General features: G+C 44.5%; 1 protein-coding gene across 1 annotated transcript in view; it reads left to right on the forward strand.

The window, feature by feature from the left end:
- The window catches only part of LOC138259410 (girdin-like), a 632,998-nt gene that overhangs the window by 432,821 nt on the left and 186,290 nt on the right, over positions 1–13,887 (forward strand). The window contains exon 21 of the mRNA XM_069207157.1: positions 3,898–4,041. Within this exon, the coding sequence (XP_069063258.1) occupies positions 3,898–4,041 (144 nt within the window). The remainder of the gene's footprint in view (positions 1–3,897; positions 4,042–13,887) is intronic.

Here is a 13,887-nt window from a genome sequence, read left to right on the forward strand (position 1 = left end):
GAATGGACCCCATATTATTTTTTCAGGGCAGGGAGTGGTCCAAGGGACCACTCCCTGCCCTGAAAATTCCGAAACTAAAGGTTTCGGAATTTTTTGAAATGCAGCTCGTTTTCCTGTGAGGAAAACGGGATGCACTTAAAAAAAAAAAAAAACTTTATTTAAAAGGCAGGTCGCTAACATGGAGGCCTGCTGACGTCAGCAGGCCTCCATGTTAGCGAGTGCCTATACTCGCAATGGGGTCGCAAACTGCGACCCACCTCATAAATATTTATGAGGTGGGTCTTTGCGACCCCATTGCGAGTTGCAGAAGGTGTCTGAGACACCTTTCTGCATGTCAAATTGCAAGTCGCAATTTGATTTTTTCCTACATCTGGCCCATAGACTCTAGAACGAAAAGGAGCCACCAGAGAGTTCTGGAGATATAGATTTTTAAGCAATAATAAATCAAAGCATTTTCACTCAACAGCGAGTAAGCAAAGCCAACAAATTAGAGACTTAGAAACTTTTTTCAGGTACATGGGTGACCAACTCCAACAGGGAGATAGTTCAAGAGGGGGGGGGGCAATAAAGTCCTCAAGAACAGTTACCTTCGCAGACAGAAGAAGCAGTTCTTCAGCAGTTCTAGACACATCATCCACAATGCAATGGATTCTTATTGAGTGATCCTACTGTAAGGGATGAAGGATGCTGATGATGCTCCAAGGATGCTGTGGTTGAGATGTGGCGGCCGGAGGTTTTCCTGCAGCGATCCCTTGGTCCTTGAATATGGTGAGGGAGTTCTGGTTGCAGGTTCTGTTCCATAAGGTCCTCTCCAGTCTGATCGAAGTACAGTTGCTACTGGACTACCAGTCACCTGGTGTCATGGTCACAGGAAAAACCTTCCTGAGTTGATAACTCGCTTCTGAGGGTCCCAGCAGCTCTCCAACAGCACACCTGGGCTCAGCAAAGTCAGGTGAAAGTCTGTGCATCGGGTCTTGGTCCTTGGTGCTGCACCACAGCGGTGGTAGTTATTTGAAGACTTTGGGCTACTAACTAGCCCCAGAAGGCAACTTCCACTGTTGCGTCCCTGTGCTACAAATAGGAGGCCAGTCAGTTGACCCTTGGAGTCTCTTGGCTTCTATGAGCTGTGGAGTCCCTTTCTTTGTTAGCCGCCAGGTGCAGCAGTTGCAGACTTCATCAATGCAGCCTTTCTTTGCTGGTCCCTTGGTGCATCGGGGCAGTCCTGCTTCGATCCTTCTTCCAACTTGGTCGAGATCTGAGGTGTGAGTGCCCCCCTTATGCTCAGAAAGAGCCCTCAGGGCAAGATGCGGTTGGTAGCCAATGGGCTACAAGGTTCCCTGCCTCCTGGGTACCAATTCTTGTTGAGAATGGCATCTGGCTATCCCAGCATGCACCATTCTGCCCACCCCCAAGATGGTTAGACCCTTCTCTGTGTTAAGACCTCACTAGTTCACCCTTGGGGTTTGGTTACCCCAGGGCTACATGCTCCCGGGGAAACCAGTCTAGCAACTGGTTTCCCCTCTCTGCTCCCCAATGCCAACCTGTCTGGCCCAAAAAATGGGGCAGCCCTCCACCTGGTGTTACATATCTGCCCTTCAAAGATGGCTTCTCCTTTGAAGCCTGAAATTTGGGGCTAAAACCCAAGTGGCCTCCTGCAGAAGGGAAGTGACGCCTCTCTGACCGGCAGTCACTCATTATTTTCCTTCCTGAGAGTCGTTGCCACGTCTTCCCTGAAGGGCCGGAGCTGTCTTGTGAAACAAGCTCCATGTGTGACCAGGAAGGCACAGGATGTTCAAATGCAACAAAGTGGCAGCTTTGCTAAAGCTTTACATTGAAACAAACATTAACTTTGACTTAAGTCGGACTTAATGTAATGAGTTGATAGTTTGGAATGCCCTTTTTGGTCGCACTGTTCAGGAGTTAGCACAGCTGAGTTGTCAGCATGCAACCTCATTCTCACCAATTGGGCTACCAAGTCTTCCCACAGTAAAAGAGGTAGTTTTGGGCTTTGTACTGTCAGGACATATAAAGTACACATCCTGTCTGTGTCATATGTTGCTCTCTGCATTTAGGACATGTTAAGCCTGCCAGAGGGGTGACTTACACACATCTTCAGGGGAAGTGGTGGCTTTACTATTGCTTTCAATGGCAAAGTCGGGCTAGCAGTGTACAACTGCTCTACCAGTCCTCAGTGGCGGGCTGGGGGACTCATTTTACTTTGGGAGACCTCCACAGTGGCACGACCAGTGCTGCAAGCCCTGGGGTACCCCTCTCACGTACATGCCCTGGGTACCACGGTGCTGTCTACTACTGACTTACAGGTCAGTTAGCCATTTCCATTTCGCTACAGTCAATTCAACATACACTTTAGTGTCAGGGCTCTTACACTGAGGTCTGGTTAGCGGGCCTTAGTGCACTCTCATGGTCGAAAACCCAGCAACATCAGTAAAAAAACTGGAAGGTGGCCATACAAAAAGAGGTATTTTGTTACAATAAAGCTTTTTAAACGTCTGTTGAACTGTTATAACCAGCACTAACAATAGCTTCACTTTAATCTTGCTGTTCTTTCAGTTAATTTCTCTGGGGTTTGATTATATACTATATCCTACTTTTGTGAAAGGATGCCTTACCCCTCTACACAAGGATCTCTGTCTATGGCCCTGTGGAGCACCCATTCTGTTGCCAACCCTCCTGCACCTAGCCTGTATGAAACACTTGTGTCTTTTCAAACTCTGTGATTTGCAAAATCAGAGGGATTACAGACACACTAGTGTGTTTTGTAGTGCACCACATGCCTCCTTCAGCTCATAACCGACCACAGCTTGGAGGGGGCATGAAAGGAGCATCCAGTCATAATTGCAAATTTCAATATAATGTACCTACGCTTTGGAAGCAGTTGATCAAATACTGACACCAAATTTGTGGTGGTATCTAATTATATGGGGGACAGTTTTTCCTTTGTGAATCGTATTGGGCAGCCTCGGGTGCAGACATTGGTTCAGGGAACTGTTTCATCCACCGCAATGTCGTCACACAGAGACAACTATTTTAATGAAGTATTTGTCCCTTAAAGGTACACAAGCTGCTTTAAAAAACAAACATACAATTTTCAAATCTGAAGAAGGGATAGTGGTCTTCTGTTCCTTGTAGGCACCATCCCACCATTCACAGCCAGTCCCATGGCCTCGCCAATCGCCTCTTTCCTCATTAATATTCATGATATAGGTGGTCTTGTGACCTCCTGCGCATAGCATATTGCATAGAGACTGAATAGTACATCAGTCACATGGAAAAATGCTTAATTGGTCACAGACAAGTTGGTGTGCAGTTTGTAAATACTTATTAGTGGCCAGATGTTTGTAGAATAATGCACATTTAAGAAACTTGAAAATATAAAAATGTTCTTTGCATTGCAGTAAACAGTGTTTGATTCTTTGTATGTGTGTAGAAAATTGTTACACTTTGTCAAATCTTAGTTTCTATGCAAACTCGTACAATGATTTTTGTTGTTTTATTCAGAAGGTTCTTAAGTGTGGATTTAATTGCCACCTTCTTCCTGCTATAACCCTGCTGTTCTTGAAATCTGTCTCTTCTCCATGCCTTGCTGTCAGTGTCTTAGAAGACAACGGATTAACCCCTGTTTGATAGGCTCCCCCACTTCCTGACTGTCACTAAGTGAGTGATCAAGCATTTTGATTGGTGGCTGCAAGTAGTTCCCACTGATTATTACTTTTACTTGCATGCAGCCACCCCCAGAAAGGCATATCTTGCTTAAACATTTCAACTAGTTTTCCTAAATGCTCTAAAAAACTCAAAAACTGTTAAACAAGGTGTTGACTAACAGAATATTGTGTTTTAAGTCCTTTGCAATAAAGTATGTTCTACTTTCTTGTGTAGGTACAACCAGCTGCTGGCTCAGAAGGCCCACTTGGAAGAACTGGAAGGGTCCTTGAAAGAAGAGCAGGAACGTTTAAAAACGGATGCTCGGCGGCAGAGAGCATTTGAGGAGGAACACCTAAGGCTGCAAGAGGACATGGAGAGGTAAGTGTCACCCAGCTTTACTCCTTAACACACCTTCTTGGTTGGTGTTCAATTTTCACTCGAGACCCTTCTGAAAGTAGTGTGGTACTTCATCCTTAGATTCTCCCTAAAACTCATAAAGAACAGAACATCGCTAGACATGTATACTACACAGTGATAGTCACTGTTGTGGAGTTATGGTTCAGGGACACTTTCTATTGAAAATACATTTTCGATTTGCCTTTAAACTTTGATTCCATGGACAGCTTTGCAGGAAATGTGGCATGTGCTTGGCGCTGTCAGTTAAACTTCTAAATGTCAATTTTCAGGGGGGTCCTTGCAGGGGAATAAAGTTAAAGGGTGGTGGGTTGTGTAAATAGTTGTTTGCAAATTTTAGCTTTCCTTAGAAATGTTGTTCTTGCCTGCACGTCAAACCACTGAATGGATTTATAACAACCTTATGGAACCAAAAATGTTCTCACAAATTGTGCTTCTGTTGGTTTGTCATAAATCTTTTAAGTAGTGTTAGAGATATAAGCATTTCAAAAAACTACTGCACTACCTTTAAAGGGTTAACACATTCTGTGTTTTGAGATCCCCAGATTCTCTCTAAGTCCAGAAATTTAAAAAAACAAAGAAGTCCGATTGGATGAGGGAGGCTTTTCTCCTGTTGCCCGTTTCAGTTCTGCAGTTCCAAAATTAGAACCACAGGTCAGAGAGCTTTAATTGGCTGCTGCAAGAGAAAAATTTCACTTGCGGCAGCTGTTTCAGGACGTGGGGCAAGAGCCCCACGCATCTTGCAGACGGAATGGACAGGCCATGTATGAGGGATTGGTGGTGCTAGCGCGTCCGGTCCTTAGTAAGTAAACTTACAAGGGGTCGTGTATAGGTTGATGAACCTTTTGATTCGCATGGAGTATCCTTGCTATGTTATAACCAATGTCATCAATGATCAATACACAAATCAATAACCATTAAGCAAATCATTAATCAGCAGTTAATAGCGTCAAGTATTTCTTGAATAACCACAACTCAATGTACTTTTTAGCAATTTTATTTCCCTATTGGGTAGTGTACTAATTCATGGGATTCACTTAAACTTTATTCAATCAACTCAAGATTAATTCATTAGTGACCACCAATAACATAACCTAATCAGAACTTGAGAAAACATACATTCTAATGCTTCATCATAAGACAACAAAGGTGAATATGTCAACATGAGTAGCAGAGTTCAGCAAATCAATCCATCAATCATTGTCACTGTATATGTCAACGTCTCAGAATAGCAACCTCATCTAGTCCAGATTAGCATTAGCATGTGGGACTTCATGCAAAAACAGTTTAGAACATGAATTTGGAAAAACATCTGGCTAAGAGAAGGAAAAAAATATTTAGACAGCACAGTTGGTACCTAGAGAGAAAAGGCACAAAAGGTAATTCAATCACATTGTCATAGCTACCTATTCACGGTATGAATCAGCAACAAAGTCAGTCTTCGTCTTCAGGTCATCAATCAATCAGCATCACATCAGGCTCTCAAGAGCATGAACCCACTGACAGAATCTCGAATCTCTTCTCCCCCGGTATTGCATCAATTTCGGAATTAGGTCTCTCCTTGAACATCTACACCTAGCATCTCCTGCCATCAGTTCTGAAGTTTTCTCCCTTTGCCACAACATTATATCAAAGTCGCCCAGACTATCCCTGAATTCCTAATTGGTCAATTTATCACCAGTTATGACTCAATCCAATAATTTTAGGTTTTCAAATCTGTGAATTCTCAAGGTGTTGATTGGTTCACTGTATGATATTATCATCATCCAGCTCATCAGGTATAGAAAATGTTGCATCTTCCTCTCCAGTCAGTGTCTCCATTGTTCGAGTCCTGGGAAAGTACATCCCGTCTACTTTACACAGTCCTTGAAACAATTCTGATTCCATCAGCTCCTGTCTGTCGGTTCATCACAGAGAATTCTAACTAAGCAGACTTTAGTAAACAACAAGCGGTTTATGGTCAGTTCAGCACATTAGCTTCTCTACATTGCGTTAATATTCAGCTTCTGCATAATGCCTGGCAAAACTAGGCGACAACTTCGGCTAAGTTAGCTCTACAATATAATGTAAAACATATGCTATATACCTCAATATGACATATTACTACATCATTATTGCGCATTTTCAACATTTCACATATTTTAGTCACTTTGTAATATAAGTCGTGAATCTTAGTGACCATTCTCCATGGGCACATTTCATACGTGCACATTAATTCTTCTACGTTATTTATTTCTACATATTGTGTTGTTCAAAATGCATAAACTCGCATTAACATTTCTAATGAACATATCTGCTTCAGTGGGCACACCTGACCCCCAGGCCAAAATCAAAGGACCCTTGGGGAGATTAAAAAAAAATGTAATAGTCCTAGGATTTGTTGTGCTTTTTCACGAATTGAAGATCTGCCACACATAAAATGGTGACCTGGATTAGTAGTCTGAAAAGGGTATTACAGAACCAGGGGAAGTGCCATGGATCTTTAGATGTACAGCGGATCCAGGTAAAGCTTCATGGCCTGGTACAGCGAACCCAAATAAATCTTCACCAAGATATTGGTCATTAAAACTTGATCTGGGTCTGCGGTGCCCGGACATTCAGTTTGATAAAGATCCAATGTTCCAAATGAGGATCCATAAACCCCCCAACCCCCCCTCACCCAAACAAAACCTGACCAAACAGTAAATTGGGTGGTCCAATCCCTACATGCTTCGGGAGTTGGCTGCTTGTGGCGGGTTGGGCACAGGACCTGGCCCAAGACTGTATGCAGTGGGGGGTCTGCTGGCTGTGGTGGTTTGGGTGCAGGGCCTGGCCTCTAGATGGAGGCCAGAATCTGTGGCAACCCCCACTAGGCATGGAACGCTGTTGACTGCCTGCTCCAGAGGTTGAAAATTAATTACAGCATAGAATGACACATGATATTCAAAGAGAAAACAGTTAAAACCTGAGGTGTGGTTCCGTCTTAAACATGCAAAACCACTGACATTTGCCATGTATTCTAAGCAATGCTCATAATCAATGCTGTAACTCACACAACAGACCATGTTAAAAAAAAAAAGAGCTATAAATAGAACAACATGGGAGAAGCTGTGACCTATGAAGTACATTGTGGGGGTCATTCTGACCCTGGCGGCCGGTGACCGCCAGGGTCACCGACCACGGGAGCACCGCCAACAGGCTGGCGGTGCTCCCAAGGGCATTCTGACCGCGGCGGCTCAGCCGCGGCCAGAAAGGGTCTCCCGCCAGTTTACCACTGCCCTACAGAATCCTCCTCCGCCGCCATGGGGATTCTGACACCCCCTACCGCCATCCTGTTCCTGGCGGGGTGCCGCGGGGCCCCTGGGGGCCCCTGCAGTGCCCATGCCCATGGCATGGGCACTGCAGGGGCCCCCGTAAGAGGGCCCCACAAAGTATTTCAGTGTCTGCAATCCAGACACTGAAATACGCGACGGGTGCAAACTGCACCCGTCGCACATACCCACTCCGCCGGCTCCATTCGGAGCCGGCTTCCTCGTGGGGAGGGGTTTCCCGCTGGGCTGGCGGGCGGCCTCCTGGCGGTCGCCCGCCAGCCCAGCGGGAAAGCCTGAATGGCCTCCGCGGTCTTTCGACCGCGGAGCGGCCATATGGCGGTTCCCGCCAAGCGGGCGGCGACCACCGCCCGCCGGCCTCGGAATCAGGCCCTGTGTCTTTTGCTAACTATAACTTAGTTAAAAGAAACAAATCTGATAACAAAAGCAAAAAAAAGACAGAAGGTAATAAAACACAAAATAAGAGAATTAAACCAAAGTTTCATTTAAAATCAAACAACACTATGAACACAAAACCGACAAGCAGTGATATGTTCAATGATGTCAGTTTCAATGGCATTGGTGGTATCATGTGTGTTGTCATCTGCAGCTCAAAGGAGCAGGAAGAGTTATGGTAAACCACCTAGAAGTATAACTTACTAACTGTTTTTTTCCCAGGGGATGTATATGTATGTGTGTGTGTGTATATATATATATATATATATATATATATGTCCGATGGCATGTGTAGCTGCAGATACACATGCTGTGCACTGTTCCTGCCATCTAGTGTTGGGCTCGGAGTGTTACAAGTTGTTTTTCTTCGAAGAAGTCTTTTCGAGTCACAGGCCGGAGTAACTCCTCCCTTTCGGCTCCATTGCGCATGGGCGTCGACTCCATCTTAGAGTGTATTCTTTCCGCCATCGGGTTTGGACGTGTTCCTCTCCGCTCCGTATTTCGAATCGGGAAAGTTAGCTAAAGTATCGAAAATTCTACGGTATTGCTCTCGTTCGGTATAGGTTTAGTGTTAGTGTATCGGCACCGACATCAAGACCGCTTTGGCGGCCCTTCAGGGCTTCCACTCTTCATCGAGGCCTGGTCGGCCCGACCACACCCGTAGTCCCAGACTAATGGACCAGACCCCCTTCCGTTTCTGTCCTAAGTGTCACACAAAATATCGTTATACAGACCAGCACCGGGTCTGTAACCTGTGTTTGTCGCCCGAACACAGAGATAATACTTGTGAAGCTTGACGAGCGTTTCGATCGAAGAAAATCTTGAGAGATCGACGCGCAAGAAGACTGCAAATGGCGTCGAAACTGAAAGAACAGCTCGACGTTGAGGAGGAAGAAAGAATATCCATCCAAGAAACGGACTCGGATGAATCCGACAGTGAACGACCCTCGACGGTGCAACAAACTGTGAGTAAACCTCGTCCCAGACTCAGGGTCACACCAAGAAACTCAAGGCAATGGGGACGCCACCGCCAGCAGGCCATGGCTCAACCCACAGAAGGGAAGGTGACCAGATAACATCGGCACCGAAAAAGCCCAAAGAGTTGCCGAAGACTTCCGACTCCGGTCGAGATTCCGGCACTGAAAAATTTAGACACTGAGTAATCGAATCGACCAAACCCCGTAAAAGCTCCTCGGAACCGAAAAAACTAATATGGTAGAAACTTCGGTACCGAAAAAGCGGCCTCGGAGCTGAAACGAACCTCATACACTGAGGAGCAAGGGTTTTCCATGCAACTCAAGGAAAGACATAGATTTGAGCAAGAGTTGGATATAGAGGAACCTGATCAAAGACAACAAAGGTTACATATCCAAAAGGATACTGCAAGATTCAGACTTTACCTCCACTCAAATCTAAAAGAAAACTTGCATTTCAAGAAACAGAGATGCAACCAAAGGCCAAAGTGGTTAGAGACAAGTCACCACCACCACAGGTCTCACCACAACCATCCCCTCTGCACTCACCACATTTTTCACCAGTGGGAACACCGTTAATGCATGTCACCCACACAGACTGGGATGACCCAAGATGATGCTGATGCATGGGATTTATATGATCCACCGATATCGGATAACAGCCCAGAGTGTTATCCAACCAAGCCGTCACCACCAGAGGACAGTACAGCATATACGCAAGTACTAGCCAGGGCAGCTACGTTCCACAACGTAACGACTCACTCTGAACCAGTGGAAGATGACTTCCTTTTCAACACTCTGGCATCCACCCATGCATTCTATCAAAGCCTGCCAATGCTACCGGGCATGCCCAAGCACGCACAACAGGTCTTCCAAGAGCCTGTAAAGGGAAGAGCTATAACGCCTAGGGTCGAAAAGAAATATAAACCACCCCCAACAGACCCAGTGTTTATAACGCAACAGCTCACACTGGACTCAGTGGTTGTAGGGGCGGCAAGAAAAAGGGCGAACTCACAATCGTCAGGGGATGCCCCACCACCTGACAAAGATAGTAGAAAATTCGACGCGGCGGGCAAGAGAGTGGCATCAGAAGCAGCCAATCAATGGCGAATTGCAAATTCGCAAGCCCTACTTGCACGCCACGACAGGGCACAATGGGACGAGATGCAAGACATCATCCAGCACTTGCCCAAGGAACACCAAAAACGTGCCCAGCAAGTAGTTGAAGAGGGACGGGCCATATCTAACAATCAGTTAAGGTCCGCATTGGACTCTGCAGATACAGCAGCACGGACTGTCAACACGGCTGTAACAATTCGCAGACATGCATGGCTGCGGAGTTCTGGATTCAAACCAGAAATTCAACAAGCGGTATTAAATATGCTGTTTACCCAACATCAGTTGTTTGGGTCGGAAGTCGATATTGCCATCGAAAAAATGAAAAGAGACACAGACACGGCCAAAGCCATGGGCGCACTCTACTCCCCACAATTCAGAGGCACTTTTAGGAAACCACAATTTAGAGGGGGGTTTCGGCAACAAACATCTGAACCTTCCACCTCCCAAACAAAACCCACCTATCAATCACAATACCAAAGGGTGGGGGTTGTGGTTCCTATAGAGGACAATTCCCAAGAGGAAGAGGGAAATTCCAGCCCGCCAAACCAAGCCCTAGCAAGCAGTGACTTCAATGTCACAACACCCCAATACTTGTCACCAGTGGGGGGGAGGCTAACCAAATACTACCACAATTGGACACATATTACCACAGACACATGGGTCCTATCATTTATCCAACATGGTTATTGCATAGAATTCGCAACATTCCCTCCAGATGTGCCACCAAAACCGCACAGACTGTCTCCACAACACTTAGACCTATTACATATAGAGGTCTAAGCATTGTTACAAAAACAAGCAATAGATCTAGTACCCAATCACCAAAAAGGAACAGGCATTTACTCACTATATTTCCTCATTCCAAAAAAGGACAAAACGTTAAGGCCTATCTTAGATCTCAGAACACTGAATCTCTTCATCAAATCAGATCATTTCCACATGGTAACACTTCAAGACGTAGTTCCCTTACTAAAAAAGGGGGAATACATGACAACACTGGATCTCAAGGATGCGTATTTCCACATACCCATCCATCCATCTCACAGGAAATACCTAAGGTTTGTAATTCAAGGCAAACATTATCAATTCAAAGTGCTACTGTTCGGGATAACAACAGCCCCCAGAGTATTTACAAAATGACTAGCCTTAGTAGCAGCTCACATAAGGAGACAGCACATGCACATATTCCCATATTTGGACGACTGGCTAATAAAAGCCAACACTCAACAACAATGTCAATTTCACACGCAATACTTCATAGAAACTCTACACAAACTAGGGTTTTCTATAAATTACCAAAAATCACATCTGCAACCATCCCAAATACAACAATACTTGGGAGCAACACTCAACACACAAAGAGCAATTGCCACTCCAAGTCCACAAAGAGTCCAATCGTTCCAAAATGTAAGATCAAGCATACAACCAAACCAACACTACGCGGTAAGGTTTGTAATGAAACTGCTAAGCATGATGTCCTCATGCATAGCAATTGTCCCAAACGCAAGACTACACATGCGGCCCTTACAACAGTGCCTAGCAAAACAATGGATGCAAGCACAGGGTCAACAACAAGGTCTAGTGTTGATAGACCGCCAAATACACTCTTCGCTTCAATGGTAGAACACTATAAATTTAAACAAAGGGCGGCCATTTCAAGACCCAGTGCCTCACGCCATTATCACAACAGATGCTTCCATGCTTGGGTGGGAAGCACACCTCAACAATCATAGCATACAAGGTCAATGGGACAATCAACAAAAACTACTTCACATAAATCACTTGGAACTGCTAGCGGTATTTCTAGCATTAAAAGCGTTTCAACCACTGATAGCCCACAAACACATTCTTGTAAAAACAGACAATATGACAACAATGTATTATCTCAACAAACTGGGGGTACACACTCGTCACAGCTGTGTCTCTTAGCACAAAGAATATGGCATTGGGCAATTCACAACAACATTCGCCTAATAGCACAATACATACCAGGCATTCAGAATCAGTTAGCCGACAATCTCAGTTGAGATCAACAGCAAACTCACGAATGGGAAATACATCCCCAGATCCTACAGGATCACTTCCACCGCTGGGGAACACCAAACATAGATCTATTTGCAACCAAAGGAAACCCAAAATGCCAAAACTTTGCATCCATGTACCCACACCCTCAGTCCAACGGCAATGCTCTATGGATCAACTGGTCAGGGATATTTGCTTACGCTTTTCCCCCTCTCCCGCTCATTCCTTATCTGGTCAACAAACTGAGTCAAAACAAGCTCAAACTAATACTCATAGCACCAACCTGGGCTCGCCACTGTGGTACACAACACTGTTGGACTTATCAGTAGTACCCCACATCAAACTACCAAACAGAACAGATCTGTTGACACAACACAAACAGATCAGACACCCCAATCCAGCATCGCTCAATCTAGCAATCTGGCTCCTGAAGTCTTAGAATTCGGACATTTAAACCTTTCACAAGAGTGTATGGAGGTCATTAAACAAGCGAGAAAACCTAAAACAAGACATTGTTACGCAAACAAATGGAAAAGATTTGTTTGCTACTGTCAGACTAATCAAATTATGCCACTAGATGCCTCCACACAAGACATTTTAAGTTATTTACTAGACTTACAAAAGTCTAATCTAGATTTCTCTTCCATTAAAATCCATCTCACTGCAATATCTGCCTATCTGCAGATTAAACATACAACATTGCTTTTTAGAATCCCAGTTATTAAAGCATTTATGGAAGGACTAAAAAGAATCATACGCCCAAGGACACCACCAGTACCTTCGTGGAACCTTAATATTGTATTAACACGACTCATGGGCCCACCATTCAAACCCATGCATTCTTGTGAAATCCAATTTCTAACTTGGAAAGTAGCCTTTCTAATAGCCATCACTTCACTTGGAAGAGTGAGTGAAATACAAGCATTTACTATTCAAGAACCCTTTATACAAATACATAAACATAAAGTGGTTCTCCGTACATATTCAAAATTCTTACCAAAGGTCATATCACCAATCCATCTAAAACAAACTGTGGAACTCCCAGTCTTCTTTCCACAACCAGACTCAGTAGCTGAAAGGGCCTTGCATACATTAGACATAAAAAGAGCACTAATGTATTACATTGACAGAACGAAACAATTTCGTAAAACAAAACAATTGTTCGTAGCTTTCCAAAAACCTCATGCTGGTAACCCTATATCCAAACAAGGCATTGCCAGATGGATAATTAAATGCATTCAGACATGTTACCTTAAAGCTAAAAGAGAATTACCCATTACACCAAGAGCACATTCCACTAGAAAGAAAGGCGCCACAATGGCTTTTCTTTGAAATATACCAATGACAGAAATTTGTAAGGCAGCCACCTGGTCTACGCCTCATACATTTACTAAGCATTTCTGTGTAGACGTGTTAGCAACACAACAAGCCACAGTAGGACAGGCTGTATTAAGAACATTATTTCAGACAACTTCAACTTCTACAGGCTAACCACCGCTTTTGGGGAGATTACTACTTTGTAGTCTATGCACAGCATGTGTATCTGCGGCTACACATGCCATCGAACGGAAAATGTCACTTACCTAGTGTACATCTGCTCGTGGCATGAGACGCTGCAGATTCACATGCGCCCTCCCACCTCCCTGGAAGCCTGTAGCCATTTTTAGTTGCATGAAAATTGTAAATATATAAATAATTATGATTTTAATACACACTATGTACATACATTGCTACTCCATTGCATGGGCACCTCTAGTATACTCACAACTCCTACCTCACCCTTTGCGGGGAAAACAATCTAAGATGGAGTCGACGCCCATGCGCAATAGAGCCGAAAGGGAGGAGTCACTCGGTCCTGCGACTCGAAAAGACTTCTTCGAAGAAAAACAACTTGTAACACTCCGAGCCCAACACTAGATGGCAGGAACAGTGCACAGCATGTGAATCTGCAG

This window comes from Pleurodeles waltl, chromosome 9, assembly GCF_031143425.1.
Source record: "Pleurodeles waltl isolate 20211129_DDA chromosome 9, aPleWal1.hap1.20221129, whole genome shotgun sequence".
NCBI lineage: Eukaryota > Metazoa > Chordata > Amphibia > Caudata > Salamandridae > Pleurodeles > Pleurodeles waltl.